This window comes from Lissotriton helveticus, chromosome 8 (assembly GCF_964261635.1).
Source record: "Lissotriton helveticus chromosome 8, aLisHel1.1, whole genome shotgun sequence".
Lineage (NCBI taxonomy): Eukaryota > Metazoa > Chordata > Amphibia > Caudata > Salamandridae > Lissotriton > Lissotriton helveticus.
In genome coordinates this window covers 618641117-618664741 of record NC_136069.1, presented here as the reverse complement: position 1 = coordinate 618664741, position 23625 = coordinate 618641117, and the positions used below count along the sequence as shown (strand labels likewise).

General features: G+C 49.2%; 1 protein-coding gene across 5 annotated transcripts in view; it reads left to right on the top strand.

Annotated features, from left to right (window-relative positions):
• Positions 1 to 23625, top strand: part of MYCBP2 (MYC binding protein 2) — a 1909483-nt gene that overhangs the window by 650665 nt on the left and 1235193 nt on the right. For all 5 annotated transcript variants that reach the window (XM_078657470.1, XM_078657469.1, XM_078657471.1 and 2 more), the window contains 2 exons: positions 15246 to 15437; positions 16189 to 16395. In XM_078657470.1, coding sequence (XP_078513596.1) covers positions 15246 to 15437; positions 16189 to 16395 — 399 coding nt within the window. The remainder of the gene's footprint in view (positions 1 to 15245; positions 15438 to 16188; positions 16396 to 23625) is intronic.

Here is a 23625-nt window from a genome sequence, read left to right as displayed (position 1 = left end):
CGAAATCTGGGTTTTCTATCAGCGGCGTAAGTGGGGATGGAAATGTAGTCAGCTCGTGCTTCGTGTTGGTCTGGTCCCAAACTTCCAGGGGCACTCTCGTGATGAATGAAGCATACAAATTGGCAGGTCGATGTTTGCGGAGGAAGGGGACCTCCTGTAGTGGTTGGCCCGCTGCTGCCTGATCCTGGAAGAGCCTGTGTTTTTCTGACTCCCACCTGCTCCATTCCACCAGGGTCCGGAGTTGGACTGCTTGATAGTAGAACATCAGGTCCGGGAGACCCAAACCCCCCCTCCGGTAGCAACATGGCTAGCCTGAGCTTCATTCTCGGGCGTTTGCCATTCCAAATGAATCAGGCGAGTTCTGACTGCGTTTGTCCGATCCATCCCTCAGGGGGATGAAGTGGGATAGCGCGAAATAAGTACAGAATTTGCGGCAGAATAGTCATTTTTATGGCAGCCACTCTACCCAGCCAGGACAACGGGAGATGCCTCCATCTGCCCAATTCCGTGCGTTGAGTCTGGCGCAACCCGGCGTAGTTGATGAGCACCGTGTCTTGCAGAGTGGTCGCCAACTGGATTCCCAGGTATGGGATAGCCTCCGACGCCACCGGAAGGGGAAGTGCGCCTGCACGTAGGCCCGTGTGTGCCCCTCAAGCGAGAGGTCTAGTGCCACCGTTTTCGTCATATTAACCTTGAAGCCCGCCGCTCTAGCAAAACTCTCCAGGATCTCCGCACATGCCAGCAGTGAAGCTTTGGGGGAGGCTAGGGAAAGAAGGACATAGTCAGCATATAAGCTTATCGTGTGCACATATGCACCAAACTTAATCCCCTGTACCCTCCTGTCTGTTCTCATTGCCTACGCCAGCGGCTCCATATAAAGCGCAAATAACAGAGGCGATAGTGAACAACCCTGCCGCGTCCCCCGTTCAATAAGAAAGCGGGGCGAGAAGCACCCGTTGACTCTCACCGTCGCCGTGGGGAAGGTATAACAATTAAGGACCCAGGTTCTAAATTTCTCTCCTATCCCTGCTTTTATCAGGACTTCTTCCAGATAAGGCCAGTGGACCCGGTCGAATGCCTTTTCGGCGTCAATCCCGAGCATCATATATTCCCCGGTTGTGCGCGTGGCTTTCTCAATCAGATGTAGAGCCCTCTTGGTATTGTCGACCGTTTGTCGCTCTGGGATAAATCCCGCTTGATCTGGCTCTAGCAGCCCTTGCATGAGCGGTGCCAGCCACGCTGTCAGGATGCTAGTGTAGATCTTAAGATCGACATTAAGGAGAGAGATTGGGCAATATGCTCCACATTGCGTGCAGTCTTTCCCTGGTTTAGGGATGACCGATATGGTGGCGTCCAATAAGTCCCGCGGAATCGCTCCAAGCTCCTCAAATGAGTTAAATAAAGCGGTCAATAACGGTGCTATCTGGGGGCAGAAAGTTTTGTAGAAAATTGCTGTAAAACCATCTGGACAACACAAAGGAGAACGGGTGAATGGGGAGAGTTTGCGCTGGAAAGAAAAAAAAAATTATTAACAAGCAGCAATATTTGGTAAGCTCAGAAGGATCAGATACTGGTCACCCAACCAGGATCAAACAAAGTGCGACTCCAAAGGGGCCACGTTTGTACAGTTAAACCATGAACATTAGATCCTGAGCTTAAAGGAAACAGGTCAGTTCAAAATATCAAGTCCAAATTTTGTACGTTTTTTTTCGTTTTATTCTTCTTTAGTCTTTCAGTGGAATCAATCCAATCTTCACACGTACAAAAACAACCGCTGCCAACACGTGTTTCGTCAAGGTCATCAAAACCAAGCGACTTCGTCAGGGCCTTGAGATTTCATGAAACTGTCATGTAGATATAAGGAGAGAATCACTCCAGGTCCAAAGTCTACAAGAAAATTGAGCGTGCAACATATGGTGTATTTAATCAATTCCAAGGGCGTCCTGTCCTTCCAAAAGTATTCGTATCCCAAATATCCAGGGACTAAATCCTTGAGACTTCCACGATAGGGTGATTATCTCCGAGTGCAGAGATCGAACAGGAGCGGGTTCCCCAGTATAGAGCGGCGTGCAGCTAACGCGCCATGTTTTGAAGGACAGGACGCCCTTGGAATTGATTAAATACACCATATGTTGCACGCTCAATTTTCTTGTAGACTTTGGACCTGGAGTGATTCTCTCCTTATATCTACATGACAGTTTCATGAAATCTCAAGGCCCTGACGAAGTCGCTTGGTTTTGATGACCTTGACGAAACACGTGTTGGCAGCGGTTGTTTTTGTACGTGTGAAGATTGGATTGATTCCACTGAAAGACTAAAGAAGAATAAAACGAAAAAAAACTTACAAAATTTGGACTTGATATTTTGAACTGACCTGTTTCCTTTAAGCTCAGGATCTAATGTTCATGGTAAAACCATCTGGTCCCGGGGCCTTGGCCAACTTAAGGCGCGAAATCGCTGAAATCACCTCCTCGGACGAATCTTACCGTCCAGGTGTTCCGCTTGGTCCTTCGACAAGGCCAGGAGGGAGACAGACTCTAGAAAAGCCTCACTGTCTGCGAAATCGAGCCGCGCCCCCTGCTTAGAGGGAAGTATAAAAGTCGCTAAAGGCCTTCGCTATGCCACGGTCGTCAGTGGCACGCTCCCCATCCCGTGTGGAAATCTCCTGTACCATGTGTCGCTGTTGAATTTCCCGGAGTGCTCGTCCCAACAGGTGCCCGCACCTATCCCCCCCCCGTGTAGTACATGTGCCTTATCCTCAATGCCGCAATTCAGCCCTGTCCTAATCTAAGGCACCCAGCTGCTGTCGTGTTTGACGAAGCTGCCTCCACACCCGAGGCGCACCTGTCCTCTGGTGCATCTGCTCTAGCTCCCTCGTCCGAGACCGCGATAAACTCACCGCGTAGTACTGCCTTGAGCGCCGCCCAATGTGTAGCCAGAGATGTGTCTGAGGGGTGATTATGTGATAGGTAGTCTTTAATAACTCCTTTGATTCTCTCTACAGTGTCCTGGCGGTGTAGCAAAGTATCGCGCAATCTCCAGCAGCGCGCAGCTCTAGTCACAGGTGGGAAAGAGAACACCACAGACAACGGTGCATGGTTGGGAAGCGCCGCAGCACCTATCTCTACCTCTGTCGCCAGTGCTCTAAGTGATGTGGAGAATAAAAAGTAATCCAGTCTCGCATAGGTTTTATGGGCATTAGAGTAAAAGGAATAGCCCCGGACGAAAGCTGCGCCAGAGATCAACTATCCCCATCTCCTCCATTCTGGCCAACCCCTCTCGGGATAAGGTTCCTGACTGCGTGGTGCGCTGCCCTGACCTATCCAATAGGTTGTCAAATACCAAGTATAGGTCCCCCCGATCAGAATATGCCTATCTGGTGTTGCAGCTGCCTCAGTAAGTGCCTGATGAAAAAATCTCTCCTGTCCCTCGTTGGGTGCATAAACTGAGATGACTGTGAAGGAGGTGTCCCCCAGGGAAAAGCTATAGGAGAGCAGTCTACCTCGTGTTTCAGCTACCTTCCTCCCTACCCTCCCCCTAAAGTGCTGGGCCACCAAAATCGCCACCCCTGCCGTCTTAGTGGGCCCTGAGAAGAAGAACTGAAGCGGGAAGCAACGCGACTTCATCCTAAAGCAATCCTTGGCCTGGAGATGCGTTTCCTGAAGTAGGCAAATATCAGCCTTAGAGTTCTCCAGGAACGAGAGGACAGCCCGCTGTTTCACAGGGTTGTGTAGGCCTCGCACATTCAGGGTGAGAAGACGCAGTTCAGTCGCTGGCATAACCAATCCTCAACCCCGATCCCTCCATGTCCCTGTGTAGTGATGCACCTCCACTCCAACCGTCGTACCCCGAGAGCTTTAACCTTCCACACACACATGCATTCATGGACCTGGAACCCCCCTCCCCCATCCCCAATTAACCTACCCCAAATAACTCGCAACTCAGCAATAAAACAATCCCCCCCAACGAAAAGGATATAATAAACAACATTGTCCATCATCCAGAGATGAATGGTAGAAGGCAACGCAGGGGTAGTCTGTCAAATCGAAGAATAACACCCCCCCCCCCCGACCGCATACTACATAATAGAAGACCCAGCCAGGATTAACTATCTTCAAAGTCCGCTGGAATGAGATGCCTCGGTGCCCGAAGACGCTGCCTCCACCGCCGCCCTCTGGCCATCTTTGATCTCTGCCGCTGGCGGATTCCGGACCCGACGTCTTCTAGTCTGTTGTTGCCATCGCGGTCTTCCATCATCTGTCTCTGTGGCAGGCCCCTCCACCATTTCAGCAGGTGGATCTAGACCCAATAATCGACATGCTTCTGTCAGAGACCGGAGTTGATGCAATTTGTTGTCTTTTTTGAAGATCAAACGGAAGGGATGGCCCCAGCTGTAGGAGATATTTTGCTGCTGGAGGAAAGTCGTGAGGGGCCTAAAGCAGCGTCGTTTCTGCAGGTAAGGGCGGGCAGATCTTGGAATAAGACAGGGGTTTGCCCCTGGAAGGACAGAGGGTGCTTCTGCCGCGCCTTCAACAGTATCTCCTCCTTAGTGCGAAAGTCCTGCACACAAGCAAGAATGTCCGGTGGTGGGCCCACCCTGTGTACGCGGTCAATCCGTATTTCCGTATCTGCTGGGCATCCCAGGATGTGGCGAAACAGCGCTCCAGTGAAGCCGAAGAGGTCTCTGGTGTCCTCGGACATCGTCACGCCCCGGATATGGACATTATGGCGACTGGAGCGGTTCCCCAAGTCTTCCTCAGGTGATTGGAGGTCCACCTGCTGGTCGTGAATCCGGACTATCTCCTGACAGAGCGCCTCCATTTCTGTATCCCTGGAGTCGCTCTTCGTCTCCAGATCTGCCACCCGTTCTCCTATGCCATCCACGTCTTTGCGGACGTCTTTGATCTCCTCTGCGAACTCCTTCTGCAGGGCATGTATGTCCCCCCGCAGGGTGGTAAAGAGCGACTCCAGGAATGCCTTAGTGATCGGTTCCGAGCCCTCTGTCCGTTCCGTCGCTGTCGGTGATGTATTGGCTGCCATGTCTTTGACCTGTTGAGCCGTTTGGGCCTTAGCAATAAGGTCTTTGACTGTTTTCTCCTTTTTCGAGGTGGACATTCCTGGGCTCCAATGAGACCGAACCCTGCGAGGGCCCTCCTCGCCGCTCAGGCCCACCAGGTGCTGCAGTCTACCTCCTACATCCTGTCAACCGCTGTCTCTCCAAATGAACCCCCGCTGCCAATCCCCAAGTGGGTTCTTGAATCGTACCACCCGGTTCAGATGGGGGCAGGCTTGCCGAGAGGCCGCTTCACTGCTGTGGTAGAACGCCCAGGCGTGAGGTCGTAGGGCGCACTGCTTAGGCCGCCTAGGATAATCTCCCCGGCTCCTTGGCACCTCCGATCCTCTGGGCCTCCTCTCGCACCTCCGTTAGCTCCGCGCACTCACGCTTCCAGCCGCGCTCTCTTCTGCCACCACCATCCACCGGTGGTCTTAGTCCCTCGCGGCTAGGCCCCAACGTCTGTTCCTCCCACCGCAGGTCAGGGGGACTAACCTCGGCTCACCGCGCTCTCGCCGGGGCTCCTCCTGCGTAGTCGCGCTGCTGTGTTCCCTCCCGCGGGCGGTTTCCAGGTGCCCCAGACTCAAAGGCCACGGTACTGCAAACAGCTTCTTCCCATGACTGTCAAGGCTCCCCCTGCTCTCGCCGCCTATTAGTTGCTCTCTGCTGCCAGGGGCCACGAAGATTGGTAGTCTGGGCCACACCTGCGTCCCCACCAGCTCTCCTGATTCGGAGGCCGATCTACGCAGAGATCCCCGCCTAGCTCAGTCTTAAAATTGTGGCTCACCTCTGTTCTTCCGCTGAATTGCCCGGCCTATGTCTGATGCATCCTGACTTGCGGGGCAGCCGCCGTCATCCACCGCCCAACGAGCAGTCCTCCGCTGTGTGGAGCTTCCACTGCTGCCCCGAGGTGTTCCCCAGGGCCTCTTGCTCGGCGGCCACCAGCGCACACAAGATGGCGGGCAGCTGGGGTGCCGTCTCCTCCGCCGCCAAAGTCGGCGGTATGCCACAAGCCGCACCTTCGTTCGCCACCGAGCGGTCCGCCGCTCCCGCTGTCACCGCTAGGCTGTTATCCGGGCAGACACCAGGTCAGATGTCACCTGCAGCACTCTGTCCTCTGTGTCTCTCGCCGGCCTCCGCCTCCGCTCCTATCTCGCCACCCGCCGGCGGCGCCGATCCTCCCCAGCTCGGGAACCACCTGCCTCCTGCTGCTCCCCGGGTCCTCGGGGGTGCTCCCACCAGAACCGGGCACCGGTTACTGCTATTTAGGGCCGTGGGCCTGTGCTAAATCAAGCTGTCGGAGGGAGCATCAGGAAGATGGGTCCGATCACGTCGCCATCTTGGCCACGCCCCTCATGTTTTGGCTTTTAAAACAAATAAAAGGCATTGTCATTTGCAAAGCTAGTAGCTTTAAGTCTCGCAAATGCGAGACCTATTGCATTGCAAATGCTTGTTTTTAGTTGTTCGTAGTTTCTGAAACTCTTTAGTGATTATCAGAAGGTATGCAACATCACCTGACATACTCTTTAATGTTTGTTTTTCTGGTGTTAATCACGAGGGAATGATCCACTTGATTTGAAGTTCATGGACTAATAGGGGTTTTGCACCTTACTTTGCGGGCCTGGTGAAGGCACCTCGTTTCGGTTTGAAACGGATGGACACATGCGATGGTAATCTTTTACCGTGTTATTGTAACCTTGTAACGTTTTTTTTTCTCGTTTTTTTGGTCCTCATTTTCTACCCTGGTCGTCCGGTTAGAATCTAAAGAGAGTGACATACTGCCTCAGAAATCTGGATAGGAAGGCTTGATTTTTCAACCGGCCTTACCAATCAGTGATGTCACAATCTCCAAGACCCACAATCAGAGACCTTAAGGGCAATATTTTGCTGCACATGTATACCTATGACCTGGATGAGGTCTAACAAGTCAGGGTATGCCAGCAGAGGGGAGAAAAACCAAAGTCAGCGTAATCATTGGACCAAGGGGGGGAAAAAACCCATGGCTCAAAGTTGGTCCCACTTCAAACGGTACCAAAAAGCTCTTTTGTTTGGATTACCTAATCTCATTAAATCGAGCTTTGAGACCTGCAATATTGATGCCCGCCAGTCTGAAAAAGCGGATGGTATTGAATCCTTCCATTTTGTGCAAATTTCTCTTCTAGCCAAGAGAATGCAATAAAAAAAGATGTTTGGAAGGGCCCATAACCCCCTCCATAACGCCAAAAATTACAAGTGCGGGATTTATCATGATTTGGCGGCCCAAAGAAGTTGAAAGTGAAGTACTTATTGAGTCCCAAAATTTAGATAGCAGTGGGCATTCATAAAACATATGTAAATCCGAGGCAGCTATTGCCCCGCACCTCGCACAAGCTACCTGTAGGTCTTTGGAGAATTTTGAGAGCTTTTGTGGTGAGTAATAAGCCCTATGCAAAGTGAAGAGATGGTTTCTTCGGAGCCATGCTGGTTTAACAATATCCCACAATAGCTTGAAAGAATTAAGCCAAAGGCTTCCCACATCGTCTGGAAAGGAGCTCCCCCAAAGTTTCTCGGCCAGTTGAAATTTGCCGTCAATATCCTCCAAAATTGAGTGGTACCAGAAAGATATCTCCTTTTTGGCTGGAATTTTATTGAGAAGTTGAGACTCCAGATGATTACCTCCCCCTAGTGGGAATCTAGTCTTAATGGTAGCCTGTACGTGAGCCCAGCTGGCTATCTGTAGGTATTTAAATCTCGAAAGGTTAGGGCCGTTTCTAGCGCTGAGGGATTCCCATGGTATCAATAATCCCTCAACAAACAGATCGCCGAAACTTCCAACCCAGCCTCTCTTAGGGGCAAGGCAAGGGTATCCTCAAGCCAACTCGGGCCCGCCGGTGAATCCCACTGAGGTGCCTTACTTGAGAAGTAACCTAATTTTATGGAGCTGCTAACCGTGGCCCATGTTCTAGCCATACCCTGCAAGACCTACAGTTTTATTTTATTTTTTAATTTGGGATCTCCAAATTTGAACAGAAACCCCTCCTGTGCTAAACTTGCCCCACTAAGCATGGCCCTAAACATGCAGCCAATCCCGATGTTGGTGGGTGTCTTCAAAAGCATGCGGGAGTGGGTGAGTTGAAAAGCCCATGCATACAATTGAAGATCCGGGGCTGCTAGCCCTCCTTTTTCTCTTTGGCGCCTTAGTTTTTTTCCAGGCAATTCTGGGTATACGCTGAGCCCAGATTAATGAATTAATGTCATTCTGTAATTTAACTAAAAAATTAAGGTTAAAAATAAAGGGGAATAGTATTAAACAAAAAAGTGATCTTTGGTAAAACGGTCATCTTTATAAGGTTAACCCTTCCCAGGATGGACAGTGGCAGCGACAACCTTGATCTCATGAGTTTACGACAATCTTTCGCTATAACGGAGAAATTAGTCTCAACAATTTTGTTGACATCTTGGACGATGTCTATACCCAGTTATCACATTCTTAAACTGGGCTGGACCCCTGCAACTAACTCCTTATTGTTCCAGGTCATAATCTCCGTTTTTGAGGCATTAACCTCATATCCAGAGATTTCTCCAACATTCTGGGCAAATTTGATGACAGAAGGAAGGGCTGTACTTGGGTCTGAAGAAAAGATCAAGATGTCGTCCGCTTACAGGGCCACCCTCTTCTCCCATCCCCCACACTTAAAAGGCTTGATGTTAATGTCGTCCCTCAGCCGTTGGGCGACGGGTTCAATATATAGGTCAAACAGGAGACGTGTTCCCCTTGTGATGTTAAATGGGTCAGTCAGTGATCCATTCACCAGATGACAGGCTGAAGGATTCTGGTATAACAATCTCACCGCTCGGCGGAATCTGATTCCTACTTTGAACTTACCCAAGATCCCCGACAGGTATGACCAGTTCACCCTGTCGAAGGCCTTGGTAGCGTCGAGCGTTAGGACAGCCAAGGGTAAGCAGGCAGAGGAAGCAATATCGATAGACCCTGTAAGATCATAAGTCAACTCAAAGAGTTGTCGGCCCTTAACAAAACCTTTCTGGTCTTGGTGTAGGATGCCTCCTGCAACCGAGCCCAACCTGTTAGCCGGAATAGAAGCAAAGATTTTATAGTCCGCGATTAGAATGGAAATTGGTCGATATGACCCACAAGATGATGCTTTTACCCGGTTTTAGAATTAAAGTTATTGATGCATTATCCCAAGAGACTGGTGGTGACATCCCTTCCTGGAGAATCTGGTTAAATAAGGAAGTTAAGAAGGGGACAATCTCCTGCTCCAAGACGCTGTAAATCTCAGCTGGAAGGCCGTCCGGGCCCACCGCCTTCCCCGACTTACTACTCAAGATAACTTTTTTGACCTCGTCCTGTGTAATCTCTTGATCTAAAGAGGCTGATTGTACCAAGGTCAATGATGGCAAAGATATCTCACTCAGCCACTCTTCAATAGAATCCTGAGTTCGAGGCATATGAGCTGCAGATTCTACACCACTTATCCTTGTTATAGATGCCTTGAAAGAATAACCGAAAGATTGTTCTGATGTCTTCATCTGAAGAGTAAACCACGTTATCATGGGTAATTGAACTAAGGTTATTCCGAACCTGGTCAGTCTTTGATTTCCAGGATAAAAGTCTCCCTGCACCCTCACCATATTGAAAGTGGGCGATTTCACTGGCTTCCCACCTCTGTAGGACACGTGCATTCAGCACTGAGTCCAAGTGCCCCTTTACTCCACCAACTTATTTTGTAGTTCTTGCAAAAGGTTAGGCGAGGCGGCTGATTGCAAGTTGATTTCCCTTTGTAGCATACCAATTTCAACCCTCACTTGAAGATACCTCCTCTCTATATAACTTCCTACTGTAGGAAACCCTACTAGTAATTTGGCCCCTAAGAAAAGCCTTAAAGGAGTCCCAGACACATCCTCGTGTGGCAGAGCCAATATTAAGATTCATAAAGCACTCGCTTTCCTTTGCCAAAAAAGAAATCTCGTCTTGTGTTGAAAGCAGTGAACGATCAAACGACCAGCTTCTAGGAGCTGCTTTGGAAAAACCTGCCATTACCATTGATACAGCTGAGTGATCTGATAAATGTGAGGGGAGATATGTGATGCTTTTAACTACACTTTTCAATGTCTGGCTAATCAGAACAAAGTCAATCCTCGTTTGATTGTGATATTTATAATTTCGGAATGAGACACCTAGTTGTTGCCCAGACATTATTCTCCAAATGTCTAAATAGCCATACTGTTTCATGTTGGCCAATAGGAGAGTCCTGGTTTTAGAAGGAGTTAACCGCATGCGCGCTGCGGTCATTTTTGCGCTGTGCGGCTTTTTTCGATTTACCGCGTTACATGACGAGCTCAGCTCGTCATGAGCATGGAAGGGGTTAAAGCCTGACTATTTGGTGACTTATCTAGCAGTGGATCAAGAACTATATTGAAATCACCTGCAAAAATAGTGGGTTCTGGAAAAGAAAGTAGGTGAAAGAAGACAGATTCCAAAACCGAGGGGTCATCCTGATTTGGACCATAGTATCCTACTATAGTAAATTGTGCCCCTGCAATATTAACTGTAGCAATGACCCATCTGCCGCCTGGGTCTGTTAACTTAGATATCAGACTGGCTTTTACAGATCTTTTAAACAATATCGTGACTCCCCTATTATTCATAGATTGTGTTGTAGTAATAAAAAAATCAATCCCTGAATTTTTTTAACCAATGCGAGCAACTCTGGTTCTGTCAAATGCATCTCTTGGAGAACAATGACCTGCGCATCACAGTCACAGAGATATTGCAAAATCTTGTCCCTTCTGGGACTGGTGCGGAGGCCATTGATATTCCAGGAGAGGATCTGCAAGCTATTCATGCAAGGGGTTGCCTCTCTCCTACAACTGTCCAAATACCAGTCGCAACTGACAGAAACCCTTCCAAAGATGGTATAATCATACCAAAGATCACTTTAATAATAAAAAAAAGAATAAGCACTGCCAAGAAGGAAATGAGGAACTTTTTTGTTTTTTTTCCCTTGCAAGAACCACCCACTTACCCCGTGCCCTGTTCTACCCCCCTCCCCCTTGGAAAACCCTTGCCCTATCTATCCGGGACATGTCCAGAAGATCGTGCCCCCTCGGGGCTCCCGCAGTGTTTCTAAATTTTACGAAGAGCCCAAGATGCCTAAGAGGTTTAAGGTTTACCCGCTAAATTGTATTTAAAGCTTAGAATATGCAAACCTTTTTTTTCTTTTTTTTTTTTTATAGGTTTCTCGTTCTCTTTTTTTCAATTTCTTTTTATTTATAATGTTTATTCTCTTTGTCTTTCTTTTTTTAGAGTATAGAGAGACAACGTTTTATTCATTTAAAGAGATATACATAGGAACATAGTCTCAGGACTAATTTCCCCAATACCAGTTTAGTGAATGGAATGAGAGACTCCATTCAATGGTCAAAATCAGATCAAAACAGGGGAAAATTGGAACCACGGCTAACCTGATGGACCTTCCTCATTACTCAAAGCCAGCAACAATTTGTCTACTGCCTGAACAGATCTAATGTTGTACATTTTATTGTTATGCATGATCTTTAATGCGGCTGGAAACTTGAGTTGGGCAGTGGCCCCTAGCTGCCTGAAGGCGTCTAGTCTTCACCCCAACTCCCACTGTTTATGCAGGGTTACCCTAGATAGATCTGACCTTATCTGGAAAGTGATGCCCTTGCCACTCAAAGATTTCTGTTTAAGGGCTAGATTAAGGATCAACTCTTTAAGGGAGTAAGTATGGAAATTAACTAGAATTTTTCTAGGTTTAGATCTTTGTGGATTTTTCCTAAAGGGATCCCTATGAATTCTTTGGATGTCAGTACTCAGGTTTTCCGCTGACTGCTCAAGCTCTGAAGAATCTCTTAGAAGTGTGATAACATACTGCTTTATATCAGTGCCCCCACTCCCCTCGGGAACATTAAGGATTCGGAGGTTACTGCACCGGGCATTGTTCTCCAAAGTCTCCATTCTTTCAGAAAGGGCAAGATCTTCTTTTCTAAGATTCACAATGTCAACCTTGGCCTGATCCAGATGTAATGAAAGTCCCGCCACCGTTTCTTCTAATACCCCAGTTCTGGAGTTAAGTCCGTCATTTTTATTATCAAGAGATTCGCAGAAGTTCCTTATTTCTGACTGGTTGGCAGCTGAGACCTCAAAACGCTTTTTTATATCTATCGACAGAGAAGAAAACATAGATTTCAATGAGGTTTCTGCCAGAACGCTGCTAGTCTCTCCCTGCGAGCTGTTTCACGTTAAAGCCATAGCCTCCTGCAGAGCCTCTCCCGTTCTTGACAGCTCTAGTTCCGCCAATGCCTCTAATACCAGTGGTTGCTGCTGTAAATCAACACCTTGTTCGTCTGGACTTCTTCCAGCTTCTAAACCATTGTCAACAACCTCCATCGGAGCGATGTTATTAGAAGGCTCGCTGCTAGTACCAGACTTTTTACCCTCCGATGAAGAACCCTCTAAATCCATTAAGGAAAGAGGGACAGGGAGAAGAGGAATAATGGGCTCAGACACCGGTACCTCTTTAGCCAGATCTAAGATTTGCGGCACCACTTTAAAATAAAATCTTAAAGAAGGTTTTATTCTCAAACTCGAACCAACAACAGCAGCCTTAATAGCTTTTGCTGATTTACCCCCTTTTGAACGCTTGGCTTTAACTTCAGCACATAGATACGTGGAAGAGTTACTTTTTTTACTAGCCCCGATGAAACTATGACTCTAACCTTGTGTCTGAACATTTATGCCTTTAGCTGTCGTTAATGAGGTGTTATTCTCACCATACACTTCTTGTTTCCTGGTTTGAGCTTTAGCCCCTCGCTTTCCTTAAGCGCACAGAAACGTGGAAGATTTACTTTTTTTACTAGCTCTACGGGAGCCCGGGTTCCAGGAGCACTGCGGCAGCACAGCTTGCTGCCGCCATGTTTCCCCCTCAGGATGTCTGTAACCTTGTAACGTTATTGAAATTTACAAAATGCATTATGCTTTGTGTTCCAGCAGGTAGCCAATCACTGTTTCTTATTCTGGATTGAATCTGGTCCCCTGAAGAAGGGTTCAAAGAACCCGAAATGCATTTTGCCTGGCATAAGAAATAGGGTCACGGATTCTGTTTGATGCATTCTGTTTGATGCATTCATCATTCTTTGTTGGGAAAATACTTATGTTTCATTTAAGTGAATTGTTAATTGAGTGTCAATTTTACTTTATGCAATTTTTAATTAATAAATAAATGTGTATGTTAATATTGACTTTTTGTTGAGTTATTGAAAATTTGTTTATACTGATTATTTGCTAATTTTCATTGAACCTTTTGGTGTCATTGCGCAGTGTGCTTCAACACGGTGCACAGAAACTCTGCACACTCAGCTCAGCAATTATCCAGTTAGGGACAGTGGCAGATCCCATTAATAAAGCAGCACACATTGAATCACTGCAATTGTAGAGTACACACAGAAGAAGTGTATTAAACAGGTTGTGCAGGTTGATACCACTCATTAGAATAACACGGGAATGTGTGCCATATTGACTCAAGTTTTATCTGCACCAAGACACGCAGGCTGCAGTGGCTTGGTGATGGGTCCCTTAGATTGGCCCAATTTGTGCTGCAGCCCTTAGGGACCCTCTTAAACCACATGGCCCTTGGTACCAGGGCTACCGTTTGCTAGGGACTCATATGTGTGCTAAAAGTGGCCAATTGTGGAAACACGAGCTGCAGTTTAGGGATGTAGATCTGGCACAGGGGACCTAGTTAGCAAGGACCCTTTGCACTTCTAGTCGAAATGAGATCTTTTTCCAGGCAAAAAGTGGGGGCTAACCATGTCCAAAAGAGGCATTTTCCTACATCACCAATGCCCTATCTTGGGATTTGTAACCTGCCATTAGCATGCCCCATAAGAGTATTGGGAAGTGCAGAATCTTTGCAGGGTTGTTCCTAACAAACATCACCATCTACCGTATTTTCCGGCGTATAAGACGACTTTTTAACCCCTTAAAATGTTCTGGAAAGTCGGGGGTCGTCTTACACGCCGGGTGCCAATTTTGAGGGTATGTTTCCATGCGTTTCTTACATAGCACGGACTACACCCGATGGTGTCAGACTGCTTCTGCATTATAAAACACTGCGTGAGCACGCAATCAGAGCACGTATTTTTTTGGCAGGAATACAGAAATCCTCATGTAAAATAAATTGCTCAAGCAGTGAAAATACTACAGGTAAGGCGTATTGGCTGCACTGGCTGGCGAGGGGCTGGCGAGGGGCTGATCTTGTGTTCGTCTTTTGTCTTGTGTTTTAATCTGCACCATTTCCTGCCCACGCTTCGGACCCAGCCAGGGGCTCTAATCTGCCGTCCGTGCCCAGTGACGGAGCTCCCCCTCCCCTCGCACCGCAGGGGCTATGGGGGATATAGGTACGTCACTAGTGCAGGCGTCAATCATGCACTAAAAGGTTTATGCGATTGTATATAGCGCGGACTTTACCCGAAGGTGTCAGAGCGCTTTACAGTAGGAACAGTATTGATACAAGAGGAACAATTACAAATGAACAAATTACAAAAGCAAACGTTAAGTTACATGGATCAAAAGGGACAATAGTGAGCAACCAAAATACATGAGGTAGCAATCGGTACATTCCTGGAGAAAAAAGTGATAAGTGAGCAGGTTACAAAAGCGTACAAAGTACGAGCCAACATAAAATAAAATACATTCTCAAAATGGCTATGCAGGACTGCGTTGGACTGCGCTGGAAGTGGAGGTAGTCTTATACGGCGAGTATAGCATGAAACCTACATTTTATCAAGCAAAGTAGGGGGGTCATCTTATACGCCGGGTCGTCTTATACGCCGGAAAATACGGTATATGCCCTAAACTGTTCCAGCAGCTATTAACAACTATTTTTCATTGTGTAATTATTTCAGATTGTAAGCACAAGTGTTTGCTTTATTTTCATAACCAATTAAATGGCAATATGTTTTGAAGTGCATTTGGATATTAAATTCTATTAAGTGATAAATCTTTAGTTTAACGTTTATCTCCTTTACCAGCAGAAGTAATTTCAATTGGTTGTCATGTGAGTACACGTGTACGATATTATCTTAATGTTTTTGCCCTACTTTGTTTAAAACAAAAAAAATAGGAGCGTTGTTGAATATTTGTAATTTCTTCTTGTTCTTGCAGAGTGAAGAGAACATTTCTGGAATGACAAGCTTCAGAGAAGTATTGGAAAAAATGCTAGTCATTGTTGTCCTGCCAGTGAGGAATAGCCTGAGGCGAGAAAATGAACTCTTCTCTTCCCATCTGGTCTCCAACACGTGCGGCTTGCTTGCTAGTATTGTCAATGAGCTTACGGCTTCTGCAATGGGATCAGAGGTAGTGTCAAAGTGTAGTCTTTTTTTTTCTTATTTGTTTTTCCAGATCACAAAATCAAGAAACTAGCCGACGACTTAATCCCTACATAAGATTTAAGTCTTATTATCTCGCCATTTAATGTTTCATGATGTGGTGCATAGCCTTCTGCCAGTTTTGCAGGATAGACACCAAGAAAGGATCAAGTACTCATATCAGACCCGCAAATCATTGCATTTTTATTTCTACATTTCACATGAGAAGACGTCTGCCTGCATGTGTTAGGCAAGAAGCATCCAAGCTGTATGTTTAGCAAGTCCCCTTTCAGTGCACTAAATCTAAACTGGTATCCCCCTTAATCTCATCTGTTTAACGTTAAAACTGGTCACTAGTCACTTCATGTAACTATGAACAGCAAGTCTCTTACTGGACCAAGCTAATGTGTAATTCAGATTTATGAGAAACAAATTAAATCTCTTTCTTGCCTATACAAAAAAAGATGTTTTCTTTGGTGATACTTAGACATTTTTACAGTGAGCTACAGAAGTGAGCTACAGACAAACATCTTTGGTACTGCCAATTTAGTTGTGCTTTTAGTGACTTAAATGGAATTTAGTATGATGTTTTTCCCAGAAGTTTCCCTTATAAAAAGGTTATCAGTGATATAATTGATTTGTTGATATTTTTTGTAATTGTAATGCATGTATTTTGTCATGGTCTGGCAGGAGGTTAGAGCATTGTTGTTGGTGACAATTTATGTTTTTACTGTTAATAGGTGGATGGGCTTAACTCTCTGCACTCCGTCAAGTCCAGTCCGAATCGGTTTACCAAAACAAGTCAAGGAAGAAGTTGGAACACAGGCAACGGGTCTCCTGATGCAATCTGTTTTTCAGTGGATAAACCTGGTGTAATTGTAGTAGGTTTCTGCGTCTATGGAGGTGGTGGAATTCATGAATACGAGCTGGAAGTCTTAGTTGATGATGTAGGTATTACGCTATGATATTGGTTGTGAAAGTTTATATTTCCTATATTACTAACCAAAACCTAGAAATGAAAGCTTTCTTTGAAGTATGTCTTGGCTTCTCATTAAGATGTCCATGCAGAGTGAATTTAAGGCTTTTCCTACTTATTACTTTGTCTACTTCATTTGCTCAGCATGTGTTTGTACGCCCAAAAATCATACTTGTTAAATACCTTTTAAAAACCAAAACAAATTATGGTAAAAAGAAGCGGCTATATATCATGCTGTAATTCTTCAGTCCAAAATGGGATGTTTTTATATAACCAAATCATAGATACGATTTTACAATAGACATATATATGTGAAAGAAACAGGTTAGTGTTAGATTCCTTCCCTTAGAAATATGCCCAGGCGTCAGACTGGATCAGGAAAGTTTTCATCAGCAGTTCCCGTGCGTTTCGGTAGGCGTCGTCTGGGGCTCGGCGTCCGTGGTCTGCGTCGTGATCGCCGGGATGATGTCGTCGGAGTACTTAGACGCCGCCCTCGCGCGCTGACATCCGTTCTTCTTTTTTCCGCGCCAGCAAACGCATATCCTGGAAGAGCTGGTACCTTAGTCACTTTTTGACTGACTTTTTGCCCTATTTTGGCTATCTTTTTCGAGTCGATTTGACTCCTGGTGCCGGTAGGGATGCCTGGATTCAAACCGTGCGACGCCTGTCACAGCCTGATGTCGGTGACCGACCCCCACCACCGGTGTCTCTGCTGCCTAGGGGCCGACCACGACGACAAGTCGTGCCCTGACAGCCGGGCCTTGACGTCGAAGTCTAGGCAGGAGTGGTCCTGCAAGCGACTCTAGCTCCGGCAGTTGGCTCTGCGCCACTCGAGTTCCCCGTCGAGGAGGAAGTCGAGGGGCTGGTCGCGGAGCCGGAGCCCGCACCGTTTGTCGGGCTCCAGGTCCTCGCATTCAGGTAAGTCGAGGCACTCTAAAAAAAAGTCCAAGAAGCGACATCACTCTTCTGACTCCCCTCGCCGGTTGTGCGACTCGGCTGAGGGTTCGGGTGGCACCACCCGGGCGGCTCCGTCGGAGCTGCAGGCGTCGCGTCCGGTCCCATACCCTCCGGTCCCTGGACTGCATGCGACGCTGGAGGAGATACGTGATTTCCTGGTGGCCATGAGGACTCACTTCTCTCCGTTGAGGACTGTCGGTGCTCCTTCGGGCCCCGCAGACCTGACTAGGGGCCCTAGTGAGCCGGAGGCTTCGGCCCCGGCGCTGTCGTCGACTTCGGTCCCGATGACGCAGGGCCCAGTGGACCCCGTCGATGCCAGTTGACCTCAGGACTCCTCCGCTGGCGCCGACCCCAATGGTGTCACTCCCGGCGCCGTCCTCGGACGACGCTGTCCCCAGTTTCAGCCCCGGTCCGGGTCCAGCGTCGGACCGGCGCAGTCTCCAGCGTCGATGGGTGAGCAATTCATCTATGTCCCGGCTCCGTCATTCCTGCTTGTTTATCAGGACACGGATGAAGGGGAGGACTGGGAGGGGTCTGGGGACCCTCTGGCAGTTGAGTCAGGACTGGGCAGACGAACTAGGGAGTGCCAGTGGCCTTGACACTGGCTTAATTTCTCCTCCCTCCATGGCTACAGAGGAGGGTGCTACCTATGGTGTGGTGTTGCGCAGGGCAGCCAAGGCCTTGTCTCTTGAGCTCCCTGCTGCGGCTGTGAGGACTAATCTCCTCACCGCGGTGCTTCAGCCCCCAGTAAGCTCTTCGGAGCCTCTGCTGCCGTTCAATGAGGCCCTCACAGACGTTCTGATTTGCACCTGGTCCAAGCCTTCCACAGTGCCCCCTGTGGATCGGAAGGTGGCCCGACGCCACCCCCGGCTCCGGGCGACCCCTGCTTTCTGTTCATACACCCCACCCCCGAGAGCCTGGTGATCCAGGCCTCTACGTCCCAGACCGCATTCCTGACTGCCCCTCCAGATCGGGAATCCAAAAGGTTTGACCAGTTTGGGAAGAAACTGTTCTTTTCACTTAGTCTGGTGTTGCGGTCTATCAACACCGCTTGCCTTTTGGGCCGTTACACCCACTCCTTGTGGCATACAGTTGCTGGCGTGCTGCCCCAGTGTCCGGAGGAGGCCCAGGCACGGCTCACCCAAGCGCTTGCTGAGGGGCGAGATGCGCACGTTATTCCATCAGATGTGGACTTGATACCACGGACTCGCTGGGCAGAGCGATTTCCACGACAGTTGTGATCCGTCGCCATGCCTGGCTGAGTTCCACCAATTTTTCGGGTGATGTCCAGTCCATGCTCATGAACATGCCCTTCGATGTCCGTCGCCTTTTTGGCGACAAAGCAGACAGTGCGCTTGAGCGTTTCAAGGACTCCAGGGCTACGGCCAAGTCCTTGGGCCTGTCGGGCCAGCGCCAGCAAACTTCTGCTTTTCGCCCCTTTCTTGGCCAAGAAAGGGGCGCCCCCACATGTTCGTCCAGCCACAGGCCGCAGAACCAGCCTCAACGCGGTCACGGACATGGTAACTACCGTGGCGGTGCAGGGGGACCGAGGCCCGGTCAATCCACATCCACTCCCGCAGCATCTGTCTCAAAGCCTTCCTAGTCCGAGCTTCCAGGCCCATTCAACGCCAGTGGGGGGCAGGGTTCGCCATCACCTCCTCCACTCGCGTGCCATCACTTCGGACAGGTGGGTGCTGCAAATCGTCCGAAGGGGCTACTCCCGTCCCTTGGAGGCGACCCTTCAAGCCATGCGACTGCAGCACCACCGCATGTCGGGGGATCACTTGCAGCTTCTGCAGGAGGAAGTTACGACCCTCTTGGCAAGGGGACCATCGAGCGCTTTACTGGGCCAGAAGTAGGATGTGGTTGCTACTCCCACTACTTTCTGGTTCCAAAGAAGGGCAAAGGGGGCCTGCGCCCTATCTTGGCCCTCCGGAGCGTCAACGGCTTCCTCCGCAAGGAGAAGTTCAAGATGCTGACTTTAGCTCAGGTCCTGGCTGCACGGTGCTACCTGCGGTTCACGGTAGGCCACAAGCACTTTCAGTTTACCGTGCTCCCCTTTGGCCTCACCAGTGCCCCTCGGGTGTTCACAAAAGTGATGGCGGTGGTCGCAGCTCATCTGCGCGGATCAGGGGTTCCAGTCTTCCCCTATCTCGACGACTGGTTGTTGAAGTCGGGCTCGCTCCAGACAGTCTTCTCCCACCTCCAGACTACGGCCGATCTCCTGCACTCGCTGAGGTTCTTCATCAACGTGCCGAAGTCACACCTGTGCCCCTCTCAGAAGCGCCTCTTCATCGGAGCGGTTCTAGACTCGGCGCAGTTTCGGGTTTATCCTCCCAAGCAGCAGGTTCAGGATATTCAGGCTCTGATTCCGATCTTTCAGCCTTTATCCCGAGTTTCGTCAGGCTGACTCTGCGGCTGATGGCCTCCTGAATACTGCTGGTACATCACGCCAGGTGGCGGATAGGGGCTCTGCAGTGGGACCTAAAGTCTCAGTGGGCACAGCATCAGGGCAACCTGTCCGACCATGTCCTGATCACAGAGGGAACTTCAAGACAGTCCAGTGGTGGCTCACGGACCGCGATTGGGTCAGTGGCAGATCCCTCTCCCTTCCCCAACCAGAGCGCACAGTGGTGACGGATGTGTCTCTCCCTTCCCCAACCAGAGCGCACAGTGGTGACTGATGCGTCTCTCCTGGAATGGGGGGGCCACATGGGAGAGGCGGAGATCAGAGGCCTCTGGTCTCCGACGGAGTCCCAGCTCCATATCAACCTTCTGGAGCTGCCGGCGATCCAACTTGCACTGAAGGCATTCATTCCCTCTGTCCGGGGAAGTGTAGTGCAGGTGTTTACGGACAACACTACCGCCATGTGGTACTGCAACAAACAGGGCGGGGTGGGGTCGTGGACCCTTTGTCAAGAGGCTCTGCGCCTCTGGACATGGCTGGAACACCAGGGCGTCACCCTGGTGGTTCAACACCTGGCAGGTTCCCTGAACGCCAGGGCGGACGAACTCAGCCGCCAGTGCAAGATGGATCACGAATGGCGTCTGAACTCGGACATGGTGCAAGGTCTCTTTCTGCAGTGGGGAAACCCTTGGTTAAATCTATTCGCCACTGAAGGGAACGCGCAATGTCATCAGTTCTGCGCGCTGGAATTTCAAAGGCAGCACTTGCTCGGTGACGCTTTTCATCGCGAGTGGAGCTGCGGTCTGTTGTACGCCTTTCCGCCTATACCACTTCTGCCCAGAGTGCTGAAGAAGATACGACGCAACCGGGCCCAAGTCATCCTTGTGGCTCCGGACTGGGCACAAATATACTGGTATCCTGAGTTACTCAGTATGTCAGTCGATCCCCCGATTCGTCTGCCTCTTTAGGAGGACCTTCTGTCGCAGCAGCAGGGGACGGTCCTCCACCCGAACCTGTCCAGTCTCCACCTACATGTGTGGGGATTTAGCAGCGACAGTTGAGGCCATTTGACTTGCCTCCTGAAGTCTGTGATGTGATTCTGGCAGCCAGGCGTCCCTCCACTAAAACGGTATACGCCTGCAGGTGGAAAAAATGTGTGGCATGGTGCACAGCAAAGACTGTGAATCCACTCTCTGCCCCTCTTTCAGAGGTTCTCGTCTTCCTTCTTTCTCTTCCCCAGCAGGGCTCTGCTCTGGGCACTATCAAAGGCTATCTCTTGGCCAGTTCAGCCTTCTTAAGGGTTCCTGATCAGCCTTCTCTTTTCAAGTCCCCTGTTGTAAATAGGTCCTTGAAAGGCATCACACACATGTTCCCTCCTGTTCCTTTCGTGATGCCTCAGTGGGACTTGAACTTGTTATTTACTTATCTGATGTTATCTCCCTTTGAGCAACTTCATAATTGTCCTCTTCGTCTTCTGACGCTTAAAACTGCTTTCCTGGTTGCCATCACCTCTGCCAGAAGAGTGAGTAAGCTCCAGGCTCTGTGTTCTAAACCTCCTTTCCTCTCTGTCCATCCGAACAAAGTTGTTCGGAGGACTAGTCTTTCTTTCCTGCCCAAGGTGGTTACGGCCTTTTACGCGGGCAGTCCATGACCTTGCCCACCTTCTTTCCGCCTCCGCATCCCTCGAAAGAGGAAGAGAGAATCCACCGTCTGGACCCAAAACGTGCGCTCTCCTTTTATCTAGAACGCACACGCCTGTTCCGGGTGGACGACCAGCTCTTTTTTGGTTACATGGGCGTTAAGAAGGGAAGGGCGGTGCACAAGCAGACCATCTCTCGGTGGGTCGTTTTGTGCATCAAGGTCTGTCATTCCTTGGCAAAAAAGGAGCCTCCTGTGGGTCTGCGCACCCGTTCCACTCGGGCCACGGCGGCTACTACTACTGCCCTGGGTTGAGGAGTCCCCTTGCAGGACATCTGTCAGGCAGCTACGTGGACCTCGCTGCACACGTTTGTTAAGCACTACTGCCTGGACAGCCAAGTCCAGAGAGATGTTTTTTTCGGCCGTTCCGTTCTGCAGGACTTCCTGGTGTGATCTTGGTTCGCAGACCCACCTCCGGGGTTGGTATTGCTGGGGTATCTATTCTAAGGTAAGGAATCTAACACTAACCTGTTTCTTCCAGATGCACATGTTACTTACCTTCAGTAACGATATATCTGTAAGAAACAGTAGTTAGTGTTAGATTCCTTACCGCCCCACCCATCCTCCCCATCCTCCCCGTTCTGCGAACCAATATCTACCGTTAAGGTATCTCCCTTTGAGGGCCCTAGTTTCATGGCACCAGTGTCGGTTTCTTGCATGGCTCTGTGTTCCTGGCGCGGAAAGCTATATACAGAACTGACGTCAGCGTGCGAGGGCGGCGTCTAAGTACTCCGACGTCATCCCGGCGATCACAATGCTGACAACTGGCGCGGAGCCGCAGATGACGCCTACCGACGCGCAGGGGTACTGCTGCAGAAAACTTTCCGGATCGAGTCTGACGCCTGGGGTTATTTCTAAGGTAAGGAATCTAAAACTAACGACGGTTTCTTACAGATATATCGTTACCGAAGTTAAGTAACTTGTGCATTACTTATTGGCGGTCGCCAGTAGGTAGTTATAGTTAGGATGCAGTTTCCATAGAAAGAGCTTTTTTTGATTTGACAATAACTTTGGCGCCATTTGATGAATCTTCGTGAAATTTTGAATACTATCGGGGCAGTCACTTCAGCAGGCTTTCTTGAAAAACTTTGAGGGGATCTGTTAAGCGGTGGTCGAGAAAAGAGGGGGGTCCCAAAACTCTTTTTCCCCATGTTTGTCTAAAGTTTCCTATGGAAATAGTTACAGCCCCAACTGCTGAACGGAATTGCACCAAATTTGGTAGAAAAGTAGCTCTTGGTCCAGAAAGGACGCTTTTTGTTAAATGGTGTTAATCCGTTCAATAGTTTCTGAGAAATGTAAAGATTTCTCTGATATAGAACTGTAGTCCTGGAGGATCCGTGATCCCTGCCGAACTCGTACCGGAGATCTAATTGGCTGCCTACACTTCAAACCAGGAAATGTTGGCAGCCATCTTGTGACTGGGTACAATCGAGTCACAAGAGAAGATTTTTAAAAAAAAGAAAAGTTAGCAGGGTAGAAACACCCTGACCCCTTAGGACTGTTCTCAGGGACCACCATTGGCAAAAAAAGCATTTTTTTAAAAACAAATTTCAGCTGGAGTCGCATTGGATTTGTGAATCCTGCTGGATTTTTTAATAAAAACGAAGAGCAGGCTCCGCGTTTAGTTTCATTTAGGCCCGAGGTTGGCCAGGTCCTGATGGGAGGGTGGTCCCTGTGCGAGCCTCCCAGGCAGCCCGGGGATCGCCACCTCCCCAGGGCTGGTACACTGAAATGTGGGAGGCCATACCCCCCTGCTGTCCCCGGGACAGCCACCTCCCTGTGGCTATATTTAAAATGTCTGTGGGGGCGCTCCAGCCCTCCCACACAGCCCCGGGGACCGCCACCTTCCAGGGGCTGATTAACTGAAATGCTGGGGGCCCACGCGTCCCCCACGCAGCCCCGGGGACTGCCACCTCCCCGGGGCAACTGTATACACAATTATATACGAGGCCGCATGTCTACCGCAGCCTTGGGGACCACCACCTCCCCGGGGCCTAATTTTTTTTGGAGGGGGGCAGCGCGGCCCCCCTTGTAGAGTGGTAAATGACCCTGATGTCCCCCCAGGGCCAGATCAGCAATGTCCCAGGCTATGGCTTGGCGAGATCACAGTGCTCCTGCCAAACCATAGCAAACACTGCG